The sequence below is a fragment of the Nicrophorus vespilloides genome, unplaced genomic scaffold (assembly GCF_001412225.1).
Source record: "Nicrophorus vespilloides isolate i.1.1-1 unplaced genomic scaffold, Nicve_v1.0, whole genome shotgun sequence".
Taxonomy (NCBI): domain Eukaryota; kingdom Metazoa; phylum Arthropoda; class Insecta; order Coleoptera; family Silphidae; genus Nicrophorus; species Nicrophorus vespilloides.
In genome coordinates, this window is record NW_017099450.1 from 1 (window position 1) to 13,901 (window position 13,901).

The 13,901-nt window shown below is 29.3% G+C and overlaps 1 protein-coding gene across 1 annotated transcript; it reads left to right on the forward strand.

Moving 5' to 3' along the window:
• Positions 1–784: 784 nt before the first annotated feature.
• On the forward strand, positions 785–1,586 carry LOC108564537 (neural cell adhesion molecule 1-like; the record flags this gene model as incomplete). The annotated part of the gene is given in 2 exon segments (XM_017923611.1): positions 785–1,084; positions 1,143–1,586. Coding segments are annotated over 2 exon segments (612 nt in total), but the record flags the coding sequence as incomplete, so codon positions are not given.
• Between the last annotated feature and the right edge of the window lie 12,315 nt (positions 1,587–13,901).

Genomic DNA, 13,901 nt, shown 5'->3' on the forward strand with positions numbered 1-13,901 from the left:
AGCAAGGACAAATTGAAGCAGTCCAATTATTTTTTTTTACAAGTAAACTAATGTTATTATTTACATTATGAGATGAGTAAGTTATAAAACAATTGGACTATTTGACAAGTAGTTGATACGTAACTTCTGCATTCTTTAAAATTGGAACAATTCAGTCAAACATTTTACTTGCCAAGTAACGCGTCAAGTACTGACAAATTGCATGAAGTGAGCAGTAAGCAAGGAACAAATTAGGAATTATTTTTGACAAGTCAATTGATTATACATAATGATAATTTGAATTGATATTTCAAGTGTTGACGTAACTCGTTTTATTTAACTTCAGATTACTCAGTACGTAGTCTCGAATCTGGTGAGCAGTAAGCAAGGAACAAATTGAAGCAGTCCAATTATTATTTTGAAGTTTGACAAGTAAACTAATTTGATTATTTACTATTATGAGTAAGTTATGAAACAATTGGACTATTTGACAAGTAGTGATACGTAACTCATAATTGAATCAACATTACGAAGTCGCTATATTGATAGTAGCAAATTACGCAATTTCAGACTAGAATTACTTTATTGACATGGACATTTCGTTATAATGATTTTAATTGAACAATTCAGTAAAACATTTTACTTGCCAAGTAACGCGTCAAGTACTGACGAATTGCATGAAGTGAGCAGTAAGCAAGAACAAATTGAAGTTGACAAGAAATTTTGTCAACCTTCAAATTTTTAATGTTTACTATAGATTTGATACTTGCCAAGTGATTAATTTGAAAGTGTCTTTGTTTTTTAGGTACTTTGGTATCAAAACTCGTTCCTGCTTCAACCAACTGATAGAAGACTGATGAGCCATCAAGGTCTGACCCATTCTCTGATGATCCGCAATCTGCAGCTCTCCGACTTCGGCAACTACAGTTGTTCAGTGGTGAACTCCATCGGAAAGGAGAAGAAGTACATCGAACTGTCAGGAAAACCGGGTCCACCGAGCATCACGAGCGCCCAATACTCGAACCCGCACGATTACGACCTGACCTGGACCGTCCAGAGCGTCTTCCCCATCCTGGAAGTGCGCATCCTCTACAGAATGATGCAGGTTAGATAATCACAACAACAAAATTGCAATTTTGATTAACGAATTTGTTTAATTTCAGATCAACGCCTCGTACCATCATCCGGGTCAATGGCACGACCTCCTGGTGCGACCCCATCAGATCTTCAACGCCGTCACCGGAGAGCGAAGACAGAGTTACCACCTGGTGAACTTGCAAGCGGATTCCGTGTACGAGTGTCTAGTCCAAACCAAGAACCAGCACGGTTTCGGCGAATTGAGCGATCTGCACCAGTGGTTCACCTCGCAGAAGGGAAGACCTCTGGTGCGATCATCCTCCGCCTCCAAGAGCTGCCATCCCTTAGCGACGATCGCAGCTGCAATGATCATCATCGTCAGCGTCGCCCTCTGTTGACACCCGAAGCCAATAACTAAGAATAATTAAGACAAAGCGTATTTTATCTTGTTTCACGATCTAGCACTAATACTATTTAATACATATATATATAACACAGTGGAAAATCAACCCTTAAAATTGGAATTTTTGATCAATCTATAAACGAAATCAAAATGAAATTAATCAAAAAAAAAAAACAATAATATTTTGATACATTTTACTTAAATTAATTTCAAGAGTACCAATCAATTTGAAGAGAAAAAAAAATCACTGTAATTTTTTTTTGTGTGCTCATGTTGGTAATGAATTTGCTCCACTGTATAGGGACTATTTAACGTGAAATATTAACTTAATTAATTAATCATTAAGTAAATCATAATTGGATGAAACAAAAAGAAATAAGGATAAAATTAATTCCACGCAAAAGTTCGCTTTTTTCATCTTTGCTTTTCATCAGAATTTATTAGTGAGATGAAAAATAGAACTTTTGCAATCATTTCAATTGGATTTTCAGGAAGAGATTTAAATTATGAAAAAAAAAACAAAAGTGAAAGTTAAGAAAATATTATTATTCGATTGTTTATAAAGAACAAAATCTAAACTTTTCTAACGGAATTTCAGGATGTGCTAAATTTTGAAGATATTTTTATATTTTCTACGAGAATCGACGTGCGTTTGTTTAAAAATTTTCCTTTCTGATCGATTTATATGATAATTGTGTGTACGTTTTAAGCTTAGTCACAATTATTCGATTATGATTGACGGCGTGAATGGAAATCGATTGATTATGAGGTGTGGAAAAGTTGCGGTGATACGTGCGTTCGTACAGGAAAAACGTTTCCTCATGTTTATTTATTTATTTATGTATTATTTGTTTGAAAAACAATTTCTAGCACGTAAGTTTATATGGATTTATGGATTTATGGATTTAAAAAAAAAAAAAAACAAATGAAGAAGAAGATGAAAAAAATTAAAGTTGATACTGAAAGCAAATTATATTTAACAGAGAAAAGACGATTCTTTCAAAAAGAAATAAATTTTATTACGAAATTTACACAGCTTTTTATTTTATCTTATGTTTCCATTAAAAAAATCCAAATTTTGTGTGTTTTGACCCTAAAACAACGTTTTTTGTTTTATTTTATTTCCTTTGTTTTATAACTATTTCCATCTCTAATCAAGTTAACATGAGTTTGCAGCCCTGATCCCAAAAACATTCCCTATTTATACACATTGTTTAAACGTCACCTGTCAGTTGTAAATTACAAATCTAAACTTCAAATTAATTGAAATCTTCATAAAACGATATTATTTAATCTACAATATTAATTAATTCAATAATTTTAGTATTAATGTTCTCAAATTTTGTTGAATTTTAACATGAAAATGTCTAAATTTATTATAAAGTTTTCAGATTTGTGTAAGTTTGGTTGCATATAATAATTTCTTCAGATTTTTTAATTTACTTTATTAAACGTTATTTAATTAAGATTACAAGATTATTGACTGTTAACATTAATTTGTGTATTTGTTTCTTAATTATAAGATTCTTGTAAATAAAACAAAATTGACTTAATTACTTCAACTATTTTTGAAAAGGAATCGATTCGAGTTTTACGTGATTTTATAAAGATTTTAAACGACTGATATTGTTTAATTGCGTGTGCGTTTTCGTTACGTGAAATTGTAAAATCGTTTAATGAATTGGCGTTGCGAACGCCCATTTTCCACTGAATCTCGGAATTACTCGGACACGGAACGTTTTACGAAACAATAGGCCATATAATAAGTATAAAAAGCGATAACGGTGGAGAGAAAATTGAGAGAAATCAACGTTAAATAATAGAAAATGCAATCAAAATGAAACAAAAAAAAACTAACGAAGGAAAATTAATAATTGTTAAGTATAGAAATGTATGTTTTGGAAATGAAAAAGAAGGAAAACAAGGTAATATTTCATCGCACGTGCTTGAATTATGTAAGTTTTCATAAAATGAAACGTTTTTTCTTTTTTTTTGTAAATTATTAATAATGCACTTTTTTTTACTGTTTATGATTACATCTAGTCACTTTATTATCGTCCATTAAATTAAGTCACGCAAATGTTTATTTTTTTTTAAATCAAAGGTAACTTGTTTTTAATGAATTTTAAAGTCCATTTTTTTTAAATATACCTGAAAATACCTGAAAATAATTAACTTTTTTGTAATAAATATTAATAGTTGACAAATATTGTAGATTTACTAAAAATATAAAAAAATTGAAAAAAAAATAGGACCCAGTACATTACCTTGAGGTAATGAAAATACCTGAAATTAATTAACTTTTTTGTAATACATTTTAATAGTTAACAAATATTGTAAATTTACTGAAAATTGCTGTAAAAATACAAAAAAAAAAAAGGACCCAGTACATTACCTCGCAGTACACCTCAATCCATCATATTCAATTTAAGTATCAAATATATTTTCTTTTAAAAGAATCAATGTTGTTTGTAAATCAAGCTTTAACAATGCAAATTATGCACAGAAATTGTTGATGATTATGAATGATTCATTTATTCATTCATTTCACGTATGTTTCCTTTATGCTTTTATCTGTTTCGATCGGGGCAATTAAATCTGTTTGTAGAAGGACGTGCAGGAGACATTGTTATGTTCATGGACGAATTGTTGAAGATACGAAAAAAAAAGTATGACTTTATATTCTTTTAAATTTTATTGTAAAACACGTGATTTTTCTTTACGAAAACAGATGGCACTTTTCTCATTGATACATCCGCAATCAAAGCAAATTAAAAGTTAATTAAAACCATCCCAAAACACACAAAAATCACTTTCATCTGAATCAAAGGAATTAAAACAAAAAGTTCAATTGAAAATTTGACTTCAGGAAACAACGTTTACTTAAAATTAAATTAAACAATACCAAAGGGTTATGTTTATTTGTAGTAAATTACAAATAGATTTGTAAATTTATAAAAAAAAAAACCATCAAAATTACATTGATTTTCAATTTAAAATTTTCTAAATTAAAAGAAAATGATCAATTTTTTTATGTATCAGACCTAGTATGGATCCTTGTGGAACATTTTATTTATATCTATATTATTTTTATATCAAAATACGTACAAATTTTGTAAATAATTAAAGAAATATATAAATCATACCAAGTACGGATTCTCGTGGAACAACTGCATCTTTTTAAATCTGTTTGCATGTGTATCCTTCTGTAGACAATGACACGACCTCAGTAAGTAAGACGTGTACAAGAAATGTGTCAATGTCTGAGGAATCCGATGCGAGGAGTAAGTAAGTGTACGTGAGGTGAAGTGTCCGTCCATCCTTACTCAGCGTTAAATTTTCATAATAACGATCGCTCGCAATTAGTTTTCGATGTAAATGATAATTGGAGACGCACGCATAAACCGGCGATTTGTATTCGGACTATTCGGGACCGACGTTTTATGGCGCCCAATAAAATTACCATAGAAACGCAATTATTTCGTCGTCTTTCGCTTATTTATTTTTTTTGTTAACCATCTTCGATCTTCTACAACAAAAAATAATAAATAATCGATAATGTTTATGTTTACAATAAAATTACTATAGAAACGCAATAATTTAGTTGTCTTTCGCTTGTTTTTGTTACCTTCTTTGATCTTCTATAATAAACGTCGATTTTTTTGTTTTCATTTGACGATTCATGGCTTCCAATTAAATTTCTATAGAAACGCAATTATTTGAATGTCTTTTGTTTATTTCTATTCTTCCACCTTCTTCGATCTTCTATTAAAAATAATAATAAATAATCGACGTTTTCATGATTTACAATAAAAATTACTATAGAAACACAATAACTTGATCGTCTTTCGCTTGTTTTTGTGATCTTCTTAAATCTGTTCTACAATTTTCCTTCATCTTCTATCTTCTACAAAAATTGAAAAATAATCGTCGATTTCCATATTTCTTTAATAATATTGTATATTCAATGAAATTACAATAGAAACGCAATGATTTCGTCCATCGTTTGTCTTTTTTTTTCGCCTTCTTCGTTTTTAGATCTTTCATAAAAATAGAAAAACAAAAGAAAATAATGACGTTTGATGTAATTCAATCAATATTGCTATGGAAACACAATTATTTAGATGTATTTCGCTTGTTTTTGTTACCTTCTTCGATCATCTACAATAAACGGTGATTTTCTTGTTTTCATATGACGATTCATGGCTTCCAATAAAATTACTATAGAAACGCAATTATTTGAATGTCTTTTGTTTATTTCTATTTAATTCTTCCACCTTCTTCGATCTTCTAATAAAAATAATAATAAATAATCGACGTTTTCATGATTTCCAACAAAATTTACTATAGAAACGCAATAATTTGATCATCTTTCTCTTGTTTTTGTTACCTTCTTAAATCTGTTCTACAATTAAATTTGGTTTTTATAATTTGGTATTACAATAAAATTACTATAGAAACGCAATTATTTCAAAGTCTTTTGTTCATTTATCTGCAAGAATTGATAAACAATCCTCGTTTTCCACGTTTCGGTATGACGTTTTATGTAATCCAATAAAATTACTATAGAAACTCAATTATTTCATTTGCAACTTGTTTTTTTCTTCTTCGATCTTCTACACAAATTGAAAAATAATCGTCGATTTCCATATTTCTTTACAACAATATTGTATATTCAATGAATTTACAATAGAAACGTTTGTCTTTTTTTTCGCCTTCTTCGTTTTTGGATCTTTCATAAAAATAGAAAAACAAAATGACGTTTCATGTCGTTCAAACAATATTACTATGGAAACACAATTGTTTTGTGTCGATCTTCTGCAAAAATTGACAAACAATCGACGATTTCCATAGGCGTTGCGCCAATCGAAAACCGAATCGGTCACCGATGATTGGGCAAAAGGAGCGAAAAAATGTGCAACGGCGACAAAAGTCGCACACACGCGCAATTGCGTAACCCGTTTCGGTTTCTCACTTCTTTCGTCGTCACCTTTTTCTTCTTTCTTCATTCAATTCAATTCGTTTTCGTTTTCATCCGTGCAGAAATTCGACAAGTAGAAACACAACACATACACTTGCAGCTGCAAGAAAAAAAAATTGTCCACCCACGTACACGAAATTCGCGCAATCTTCGACGAACCGTCGAGCAAAAAGCACCTCTTCTCTTCCAGTTCTTCTACTCTTTCATTCAGTGTTGATTTATTAAATTTTGGACCTTCTCGAAGAAGGAATCCAGTGCGTGGGTGGTGTTGCGTTTTTGTTCCGCTTACATTTTGTTACATCTTTTTTTTTTTCAGAAGTTTTGTTACGAACTTTTGTTTTATTTTTTATTTATTTTTTTTGGTTTCTATTTTTACATTCGCATTGTAACAATACCGGATTTGTTGCGTGACCGTGAATTGATCGTCAGTCACCATCCGAGAGCCATCCTGAAATGACCATCATTCCGCACATCGAACGAAAGAAATGGTTCTCCTTCTGGGGTAAGTTCAACAATTCATTCTCATTCTCATCAAAAAAAAAAGTTAACAAAAATCTCATTGAATCTCTTATTATCATTTTTCTGTATGTTTTTTTTACATCTTAAAAATCATAAAGTAGCGTGTTTCTTCTATTTATTTTATTGTTTTCGTTGCTTATAGCAAAGCGAAATTGCGTAATGAAACGTTGAACGCAATTACCGTAATCGTTTCTATATTTAAGTGTATAAACGGGAGGATAAAAGTGAATTGTTCAAGGATTTCGCCGTTAAAATTCAAAATCTAAGACTTGATTCGTAGGCAACCAAGTTTACAACAAATCTATAAATACACAAATCTTCAATTCACAACAATATATTCACCATTATTACAACCCAGTGTTAAAAATAAATACATTTTCTTGTTATGTAATCAATTTATTAATAGATTTAACGAAAAACATAGAAAACAAATATTGATTTATATTAGAATACCTGTTTGTTACTTTTTTTTCTTTACTCGGTTATAACATAAGTTTACGTTCTCAGAAGGCTGTAATTCTGAGTAGAATCAATTTATATCAAACATGTTAGGAAATGATTCATAACAATTATCAGAAAATTGCTTAGAATTAAATTGTTTTTCATTAGTCATTCAAAATCTATATTTACAGATTTAGTTCATTTTTATAATCATCATTATTTTTTAACAAAAATTTCATTGAAACACAATCAAGTAAAAGTAAATATAACCTCAATAAAAAAATGGTGGTAAATCAAAATAGTAACGTTTCTTTTATGACATTTCATTTCAACTTTTCCAATACTTTTTTTTGTGATAAATGTATCTTAAAAAAGGCTTAAAATTAAAGAAACATTAAGTGTATTCTTGATAATTATATAGTTAAGCAACTTTTGAAGCTGTATGTAGGGTTGTCTTATCATATGAGTGCTGATTAAATCTTAGTTTATGCGCAACACTAAAATTACGTCAACCTCTTATACATATTCGCAGCTTCGAAGGTTGCATTCCTTTGTTGCCATGGTAAAAGTATCTCAAGAGCAAACGTGCGTTCGTTATTGAGGTTATGAATTATGTGTTACATTATGCAACAAGACTAACAAACATTAATTAAATATATTTGTATATATAAATATGCAGCAAATTATTTACTCGTTACGAAAAAAAAAATATTAATAAAATTGAAAAATAAATATTTTATCGCACAGGAAACGTATTAAAATATTCAATATTTTTGCTCTGTTCTCTCCGGATTTTCGACTTCAGTCAAGGCCGTCCATCTATATTTACACGCAATCATCTTAATTGGTGCAAGCCATGCGCTGCGTTCATTACAAAACAAGAGAACCACCTTGATCAGATCAAACTCGAAAACAAATGCAAACGAACGGTGCTGAATTTTTGTAAAGTCCGAGTAACAAAAGCAATGAAAGCGAGTAAATAACATTGAAAAGATAAAAATGAATTCAGTAAAACCCCAAAAACGAGTTTGTCGCATTTCGAGTTGTGATTTGCATAAGTCGAGTTTTCTTGAATCTGTGCAAAATCCAAGAGAAACTCTTTAATTTTAGTTAAATAAAACAGTCGCATCTTTTGTTAGTAGTATCATGTCAAAAATATGCCAAATTCGTTAAATTTGACATTACATAATGACAGTGAAGTATAACCATAGTAATCCATAAACGTCAAACTATTGTCATATGAATGTCAAATAAATTATTGTTGCCAAGGTGAAGTACTTTTTTAGGTAACTCTTATGCAAGTTAAGTTTTCTTGATTCTGTGCGAAATCCAAGAGAAACGCGTGATTATAACCTTTTAATTTTAGTTAAATGAAACAGTCGCATCTTTTGTTAGTAGTCTCATGTCAAAAATATGTCAAATTCGTTAAATTTGACATTACAGAATGACAGTGGAGTATAACCACAGTAATCCATAAACGTCAAAATATTTTCATATGAATGTCAAATAAATTATTGTTGCCAAGGTGAAGTACTTTTTTAGGTAACTCTTATGTAAGTTAATTTTTCTTGATTCTGTGCTAAATCCAAAAGAAACGCTTGATTATAATGTCCGATTATTAATTTTAGTTAAATAATTATTTACTATTATTTAATGATAATGTCAATTAAATAAAATGTTAAAAATATGTCAAATTCGTTACATAATGATAGTGAAGTATAACCACAATAATCCATAAAAATATGTCAAATTCGTTACATAATGACAGTGAAGTATAACCACAATAATTCATAAACGTCAAACTATTGTCATATGAATGTCAAACAAATTATTGTTGCCAAGGTGAAGTACTTTTTCTGGTACATCTTATGCAAGTTAAGTTTTCTTGATTCTGTGGGAAATCCAAGAGAAACGCTTGATATTTTAGATAAATAAAACAGTCCAACTTTTCTTTAGTAGTTTCCACTAATATCTAATTGATTACAAGTATTTAATGATAAAGATAATTAAATAAGTTGTTAAAAATACGTCAAATTCGTTACATAATGACAGTGAGGTATAACCACAATAATTCAAAAACTTGACATGTGAATGTCAAAATAAATATTGTTGCCAAGGTAACGTATTTATTTTAGATAACATCAAGCAATTAATTTCATATACAAAACAAAATTATTGAAACGACAACAAATCTCGCACAATGATGAATTTTTATGGACATTACGTGAATCTTTATTCGCAATTATACAAATTGCTCTATTTTCGTACTCGATGCAAATTAAATTGAAATGAGACAGAATAAACATCAATTAAAAATAGAAAAGTTTCGAATTTCACGAGGTCCTTTTTTTTTAATTTCTAATTACAAATTTCAAGGGAAATCGTTTAAAATACCTTGAAATCAATCGTCTTTCGTTAAATCAAGGTTTCCAAAAATCAAAATAATTTGATGATTTAATCAATAAAACAACTAATTTTAGAGAGAAAAAAATCTGAAGTTGTCGTGTTGTTTCACAACATTAAATTGACGATTTAATTAAAAATTTACAAAAAAAAAATGATGAAATTTACAGCAAAATATAATACTTCAAACATTTGTTTGAATAACACAAATGCAACGAATAATTGCAGCAATTTGCATCTGCAATTAAAACGAATATTGGACGTTGTTCAATGTAATTGGATCGATATGTTTTCGCGTTTCTATAAACATATTTTCTTTTTTATGATTTCTGCTTACTTATTTTTTTTCTGCTTCGATAAATACGAAAAAACCGGAATCATTACAAGGTGTTCCTCCTGTTTATACCATTTTCGGTCCAGAGCAAGAGTACAAATTTCATCGCAAACTGGATTCCTGCGAGATAAACATTCCGTTTCCATGAGGATAGCAAAACATATCTTCTTTTTTTTTCAAAGTCGACTTTGATCACATTGAAATTATTTGCAAACAAATTAAATTAAATTGAGCATTAAACAAAGTAATAAACAAGAGATTTGAATAAAAATCATATAAAAAAAATTGCAATTTATTGTAAAAAAGAAAATTAAATTTACAACGTCTTTCACTTGTCCTTAACAATCAAATTTTGATTGTTTTCAATTAATTTCATTAAATGAATTAAGCAGGAAAATCGTCGTCTTCGCAACAATATTTTGTATTTGCGCAACGTTTTTCCCATAAAGAATCGTTGGTAAACTCTTTTTTTTGTTCCATTTACGTCATGTATTTTAATTTTGTTAACGTCCTGCACGTCTTCAATGAACAGGAAGGTTATTTGTGTTGTGTATGTGCAACAACAATGAAGAATGGGACGCATTTCTTCGGAGTTTCGTACAGTGAAAGTTACCCAAATCCATTACGTATTTTAATTACCGCACTCAATTGATGAATCGATCGTCCAAAAACCGAGTATCACTTTCTTATTAGAAAAAAAACAATGGAAATACCGAATTACGTGTCGATCTGTTACGTTATTATCATCAGCGCCACCTGCTTTCATTGTTTTTACATAACATCTGTCAGTTCGACACAAAATTAACCTCAAAGTCATGTCAATAACAATAACTTCAAAGATCTTCTACGTTGTTTTAATGTTACATAAGATCTGTCAGTTATTATACACCATTAACCTCAAAGTCTTCCATATTGAAAAAAAACAATTAATTTTTAACAATTGTCAAAACATCTGTCAGTTCGACACAAAATTAACTTCAAAGTCACGTCTTCCACATTGACACATTAGTGTCAGTTTCAATATAACAATAACCTCAAACATTTTCCACGTTGTTATAATGTTACATAAGATCTGTCAGTTCTTATACACCATTAACCTCAAAGTCTTCCATATTGGAAAAAAACAATTAATTTTTAACAATTGTCAAAACATGACGTTTCTAAAAATCTTACAGTGTTTCCAATAGATGGCGTCTCCACATTTTCACTTCATATTCCAGATAAGTCTAAAAACAATTGTGATTATAAAGTAACTAAAATAACAATTACAGCAATAAATTCGCTGTTAAACGTAAATAACAAAAAAAAAATAACTGTTATGTAAATGAAAAAAGAAAAAAAAACAAAAAATGTTTAACCAATTAATTTTCATCATTTACAGAGTGTGAACAGGACTTAAACAGCTTTTTATTCACTCTCTTTCCATACTCAGTGCGTTTGATTTATATTTTTGTGTTTTGTTTTAAAACACGAAGCCGTGTTGATGTTTTAATTGGCAGTGGTATAAACGAGCAAACCGATTTTTTTTTCTCTATTCCTAACTAAATATTTATACATTCACTCTTTTGAACAATTTTTTTTCTCTTTCTCTTGTATAAGTAACTATTTATTTATTTTTAATGTTTAAAATCTACAATTTTTGTAGGTAAATTTTCAAATAAATTTAGTGCAGAATTTTCAAGCAAAATTTTACGACTTATAAACAAACAACTAAAGATTTATTATTGATTACTAGAAGCACACTAAAGAAGTGTAAAATTATATAAAATAAATATCTGTATTTTCTAATCTGTATATTTGGAAATCGTTGCGAAAGAATGAAAGGAATATAAGGATCATTATGCAAATGTCTTTTTGATTTGCTTCTAATGCCTCTGATGGTACGGATCATCCTGATCGCATTGTCGTCTAGAAAGTATGCACACGTGCTTTACGTAATCCTCCGGTTATGACGATCATTATCGGTACAACTAATGCGGATTTAATTAGGTAATTAAAACTCTGCTCAGAATCTCCCATCAGCATTTCTCTACAATACAAATCCCTCTCGAAAACATTAAATAATCCATCAATTTCTTCACGTAATTTCAATCAATTTAATGTAGTGCACGTCTTAACATATTAAATATTAAATCGTATTTTTAAATTTTTCATTTTAATTTCGAATTGTCGTGTTTTTCGCAGTTTTCTAAGATAAATTAAGAATATTCACTGATTCCCAAAGATGGCGTATTAAAATTTTCCGAAAAGAAACGTCACTTTTTTGTTGTTAATTGACAGATACGTCAAAACCAAATTTGTCATTGACAACGTGACCGATTTTAATGGAAATCCATTCGATATGCAACGAATTTCCATAAAACAAAAACAACGAATCAGGTTTTCTTCCTCATTATCATCGATCTAGTTATGCATTCGTCATTCAATTATTAATTATCTAATTACGCAACATTTCTCCTCGTCTATTTATTTTTGTCTCTAATTTTTTTTTTGTGCGTCGAATAAAATTTTGTTTTTGTTGTGTCTACATTTTGAGACCTTTGACGCAATTTGCATACCCGATCGTTTTTTTTTTTAATTTTATATAAATGTTACGACTTGATCAAATTTTTGCATATTCATCGAAATTTCAACACATCTGAAATATTTGTATTCATTATATCAATACCTGCGAATTCGATTAGTGCGGATTCAAAAAAAGTAATTTACTAAAAAAAAATGGTGTTTTAAAGTCCTCATATCGGGAAATCTTTTATAATTATAGCAATTAATAAATGTATTATGAAATTAATATGAAGAAAAAAAAACTTTATATATTAATAATTTTGAATGTATTAGATTTAGTTGTTACATAATAAACAAAATAAATCCTTAAGAAAAGGTCAACCAATTACGAATTTATCTCTAAAGTTTCTTCTGTATTTGCTTCTGTTGTTACAAGGCTACCAAATTACCATAATCAGATTAATAGCTTCAAGTCTAATTGATTTAGTCAAAAAGAAAATTCAAGTCTTTTCTTTGGAATTTTATTTAACAGGAAAAACCGAGCTGGAAAATTCGCACTTCGAAGTCTTCTGTTTACAGTGGAGATGTGTTAAAACGTGTGCGTGGTTTGTTTTGTCAATAGTTTTAGGATAAAGGTCGTCTCGTCGATCACCTTGTCAGGATTTAAAAAAAAAAAATATTGAACGAGACAAAATCAAATAAAATAAGGAAATAATTTTAATGATTAAAAGATGATTGAAATTAAATCGAATTAGTTTATTGGCTTCGAGCGGTTCCTGAATCGATTTGTGAAGGAAAAAAAATGCGGAACAAAATCGACCTTTGAATTTATTATAATTTTTACAACTTCCAGTTGTTGTTTTTCATATATATAAGTACAAGGATTTTAGTTTCGTTAACTTCTTTGGATCGAAGGTTGTAAATTAGAAATTTCAAAAAGAAAAAAAAAAACAAAATAATTTACGAAGTTAATCTAACAAATTTTATTTTGTAAATTTTTGGAAAAAAAAAAATTAATGAAAATTAATTTGTTTATTGCATTATTATTTATAATCAATTTAGGTTACGAACACTGACATCTGCAATAATGGAAACGCAACCTTAGATCTCCGTTAATGCACTGTAACCATGGTAATTAGCGACAATATTATTATTAAACGAAAATGGCGAGGATGCACGTGACCACGTTTACCCTCTTTTTATTCCGCATTGCGAAATCGTGCATCAAATAGAGAGAGAAGATAATTATACGCTTTTAA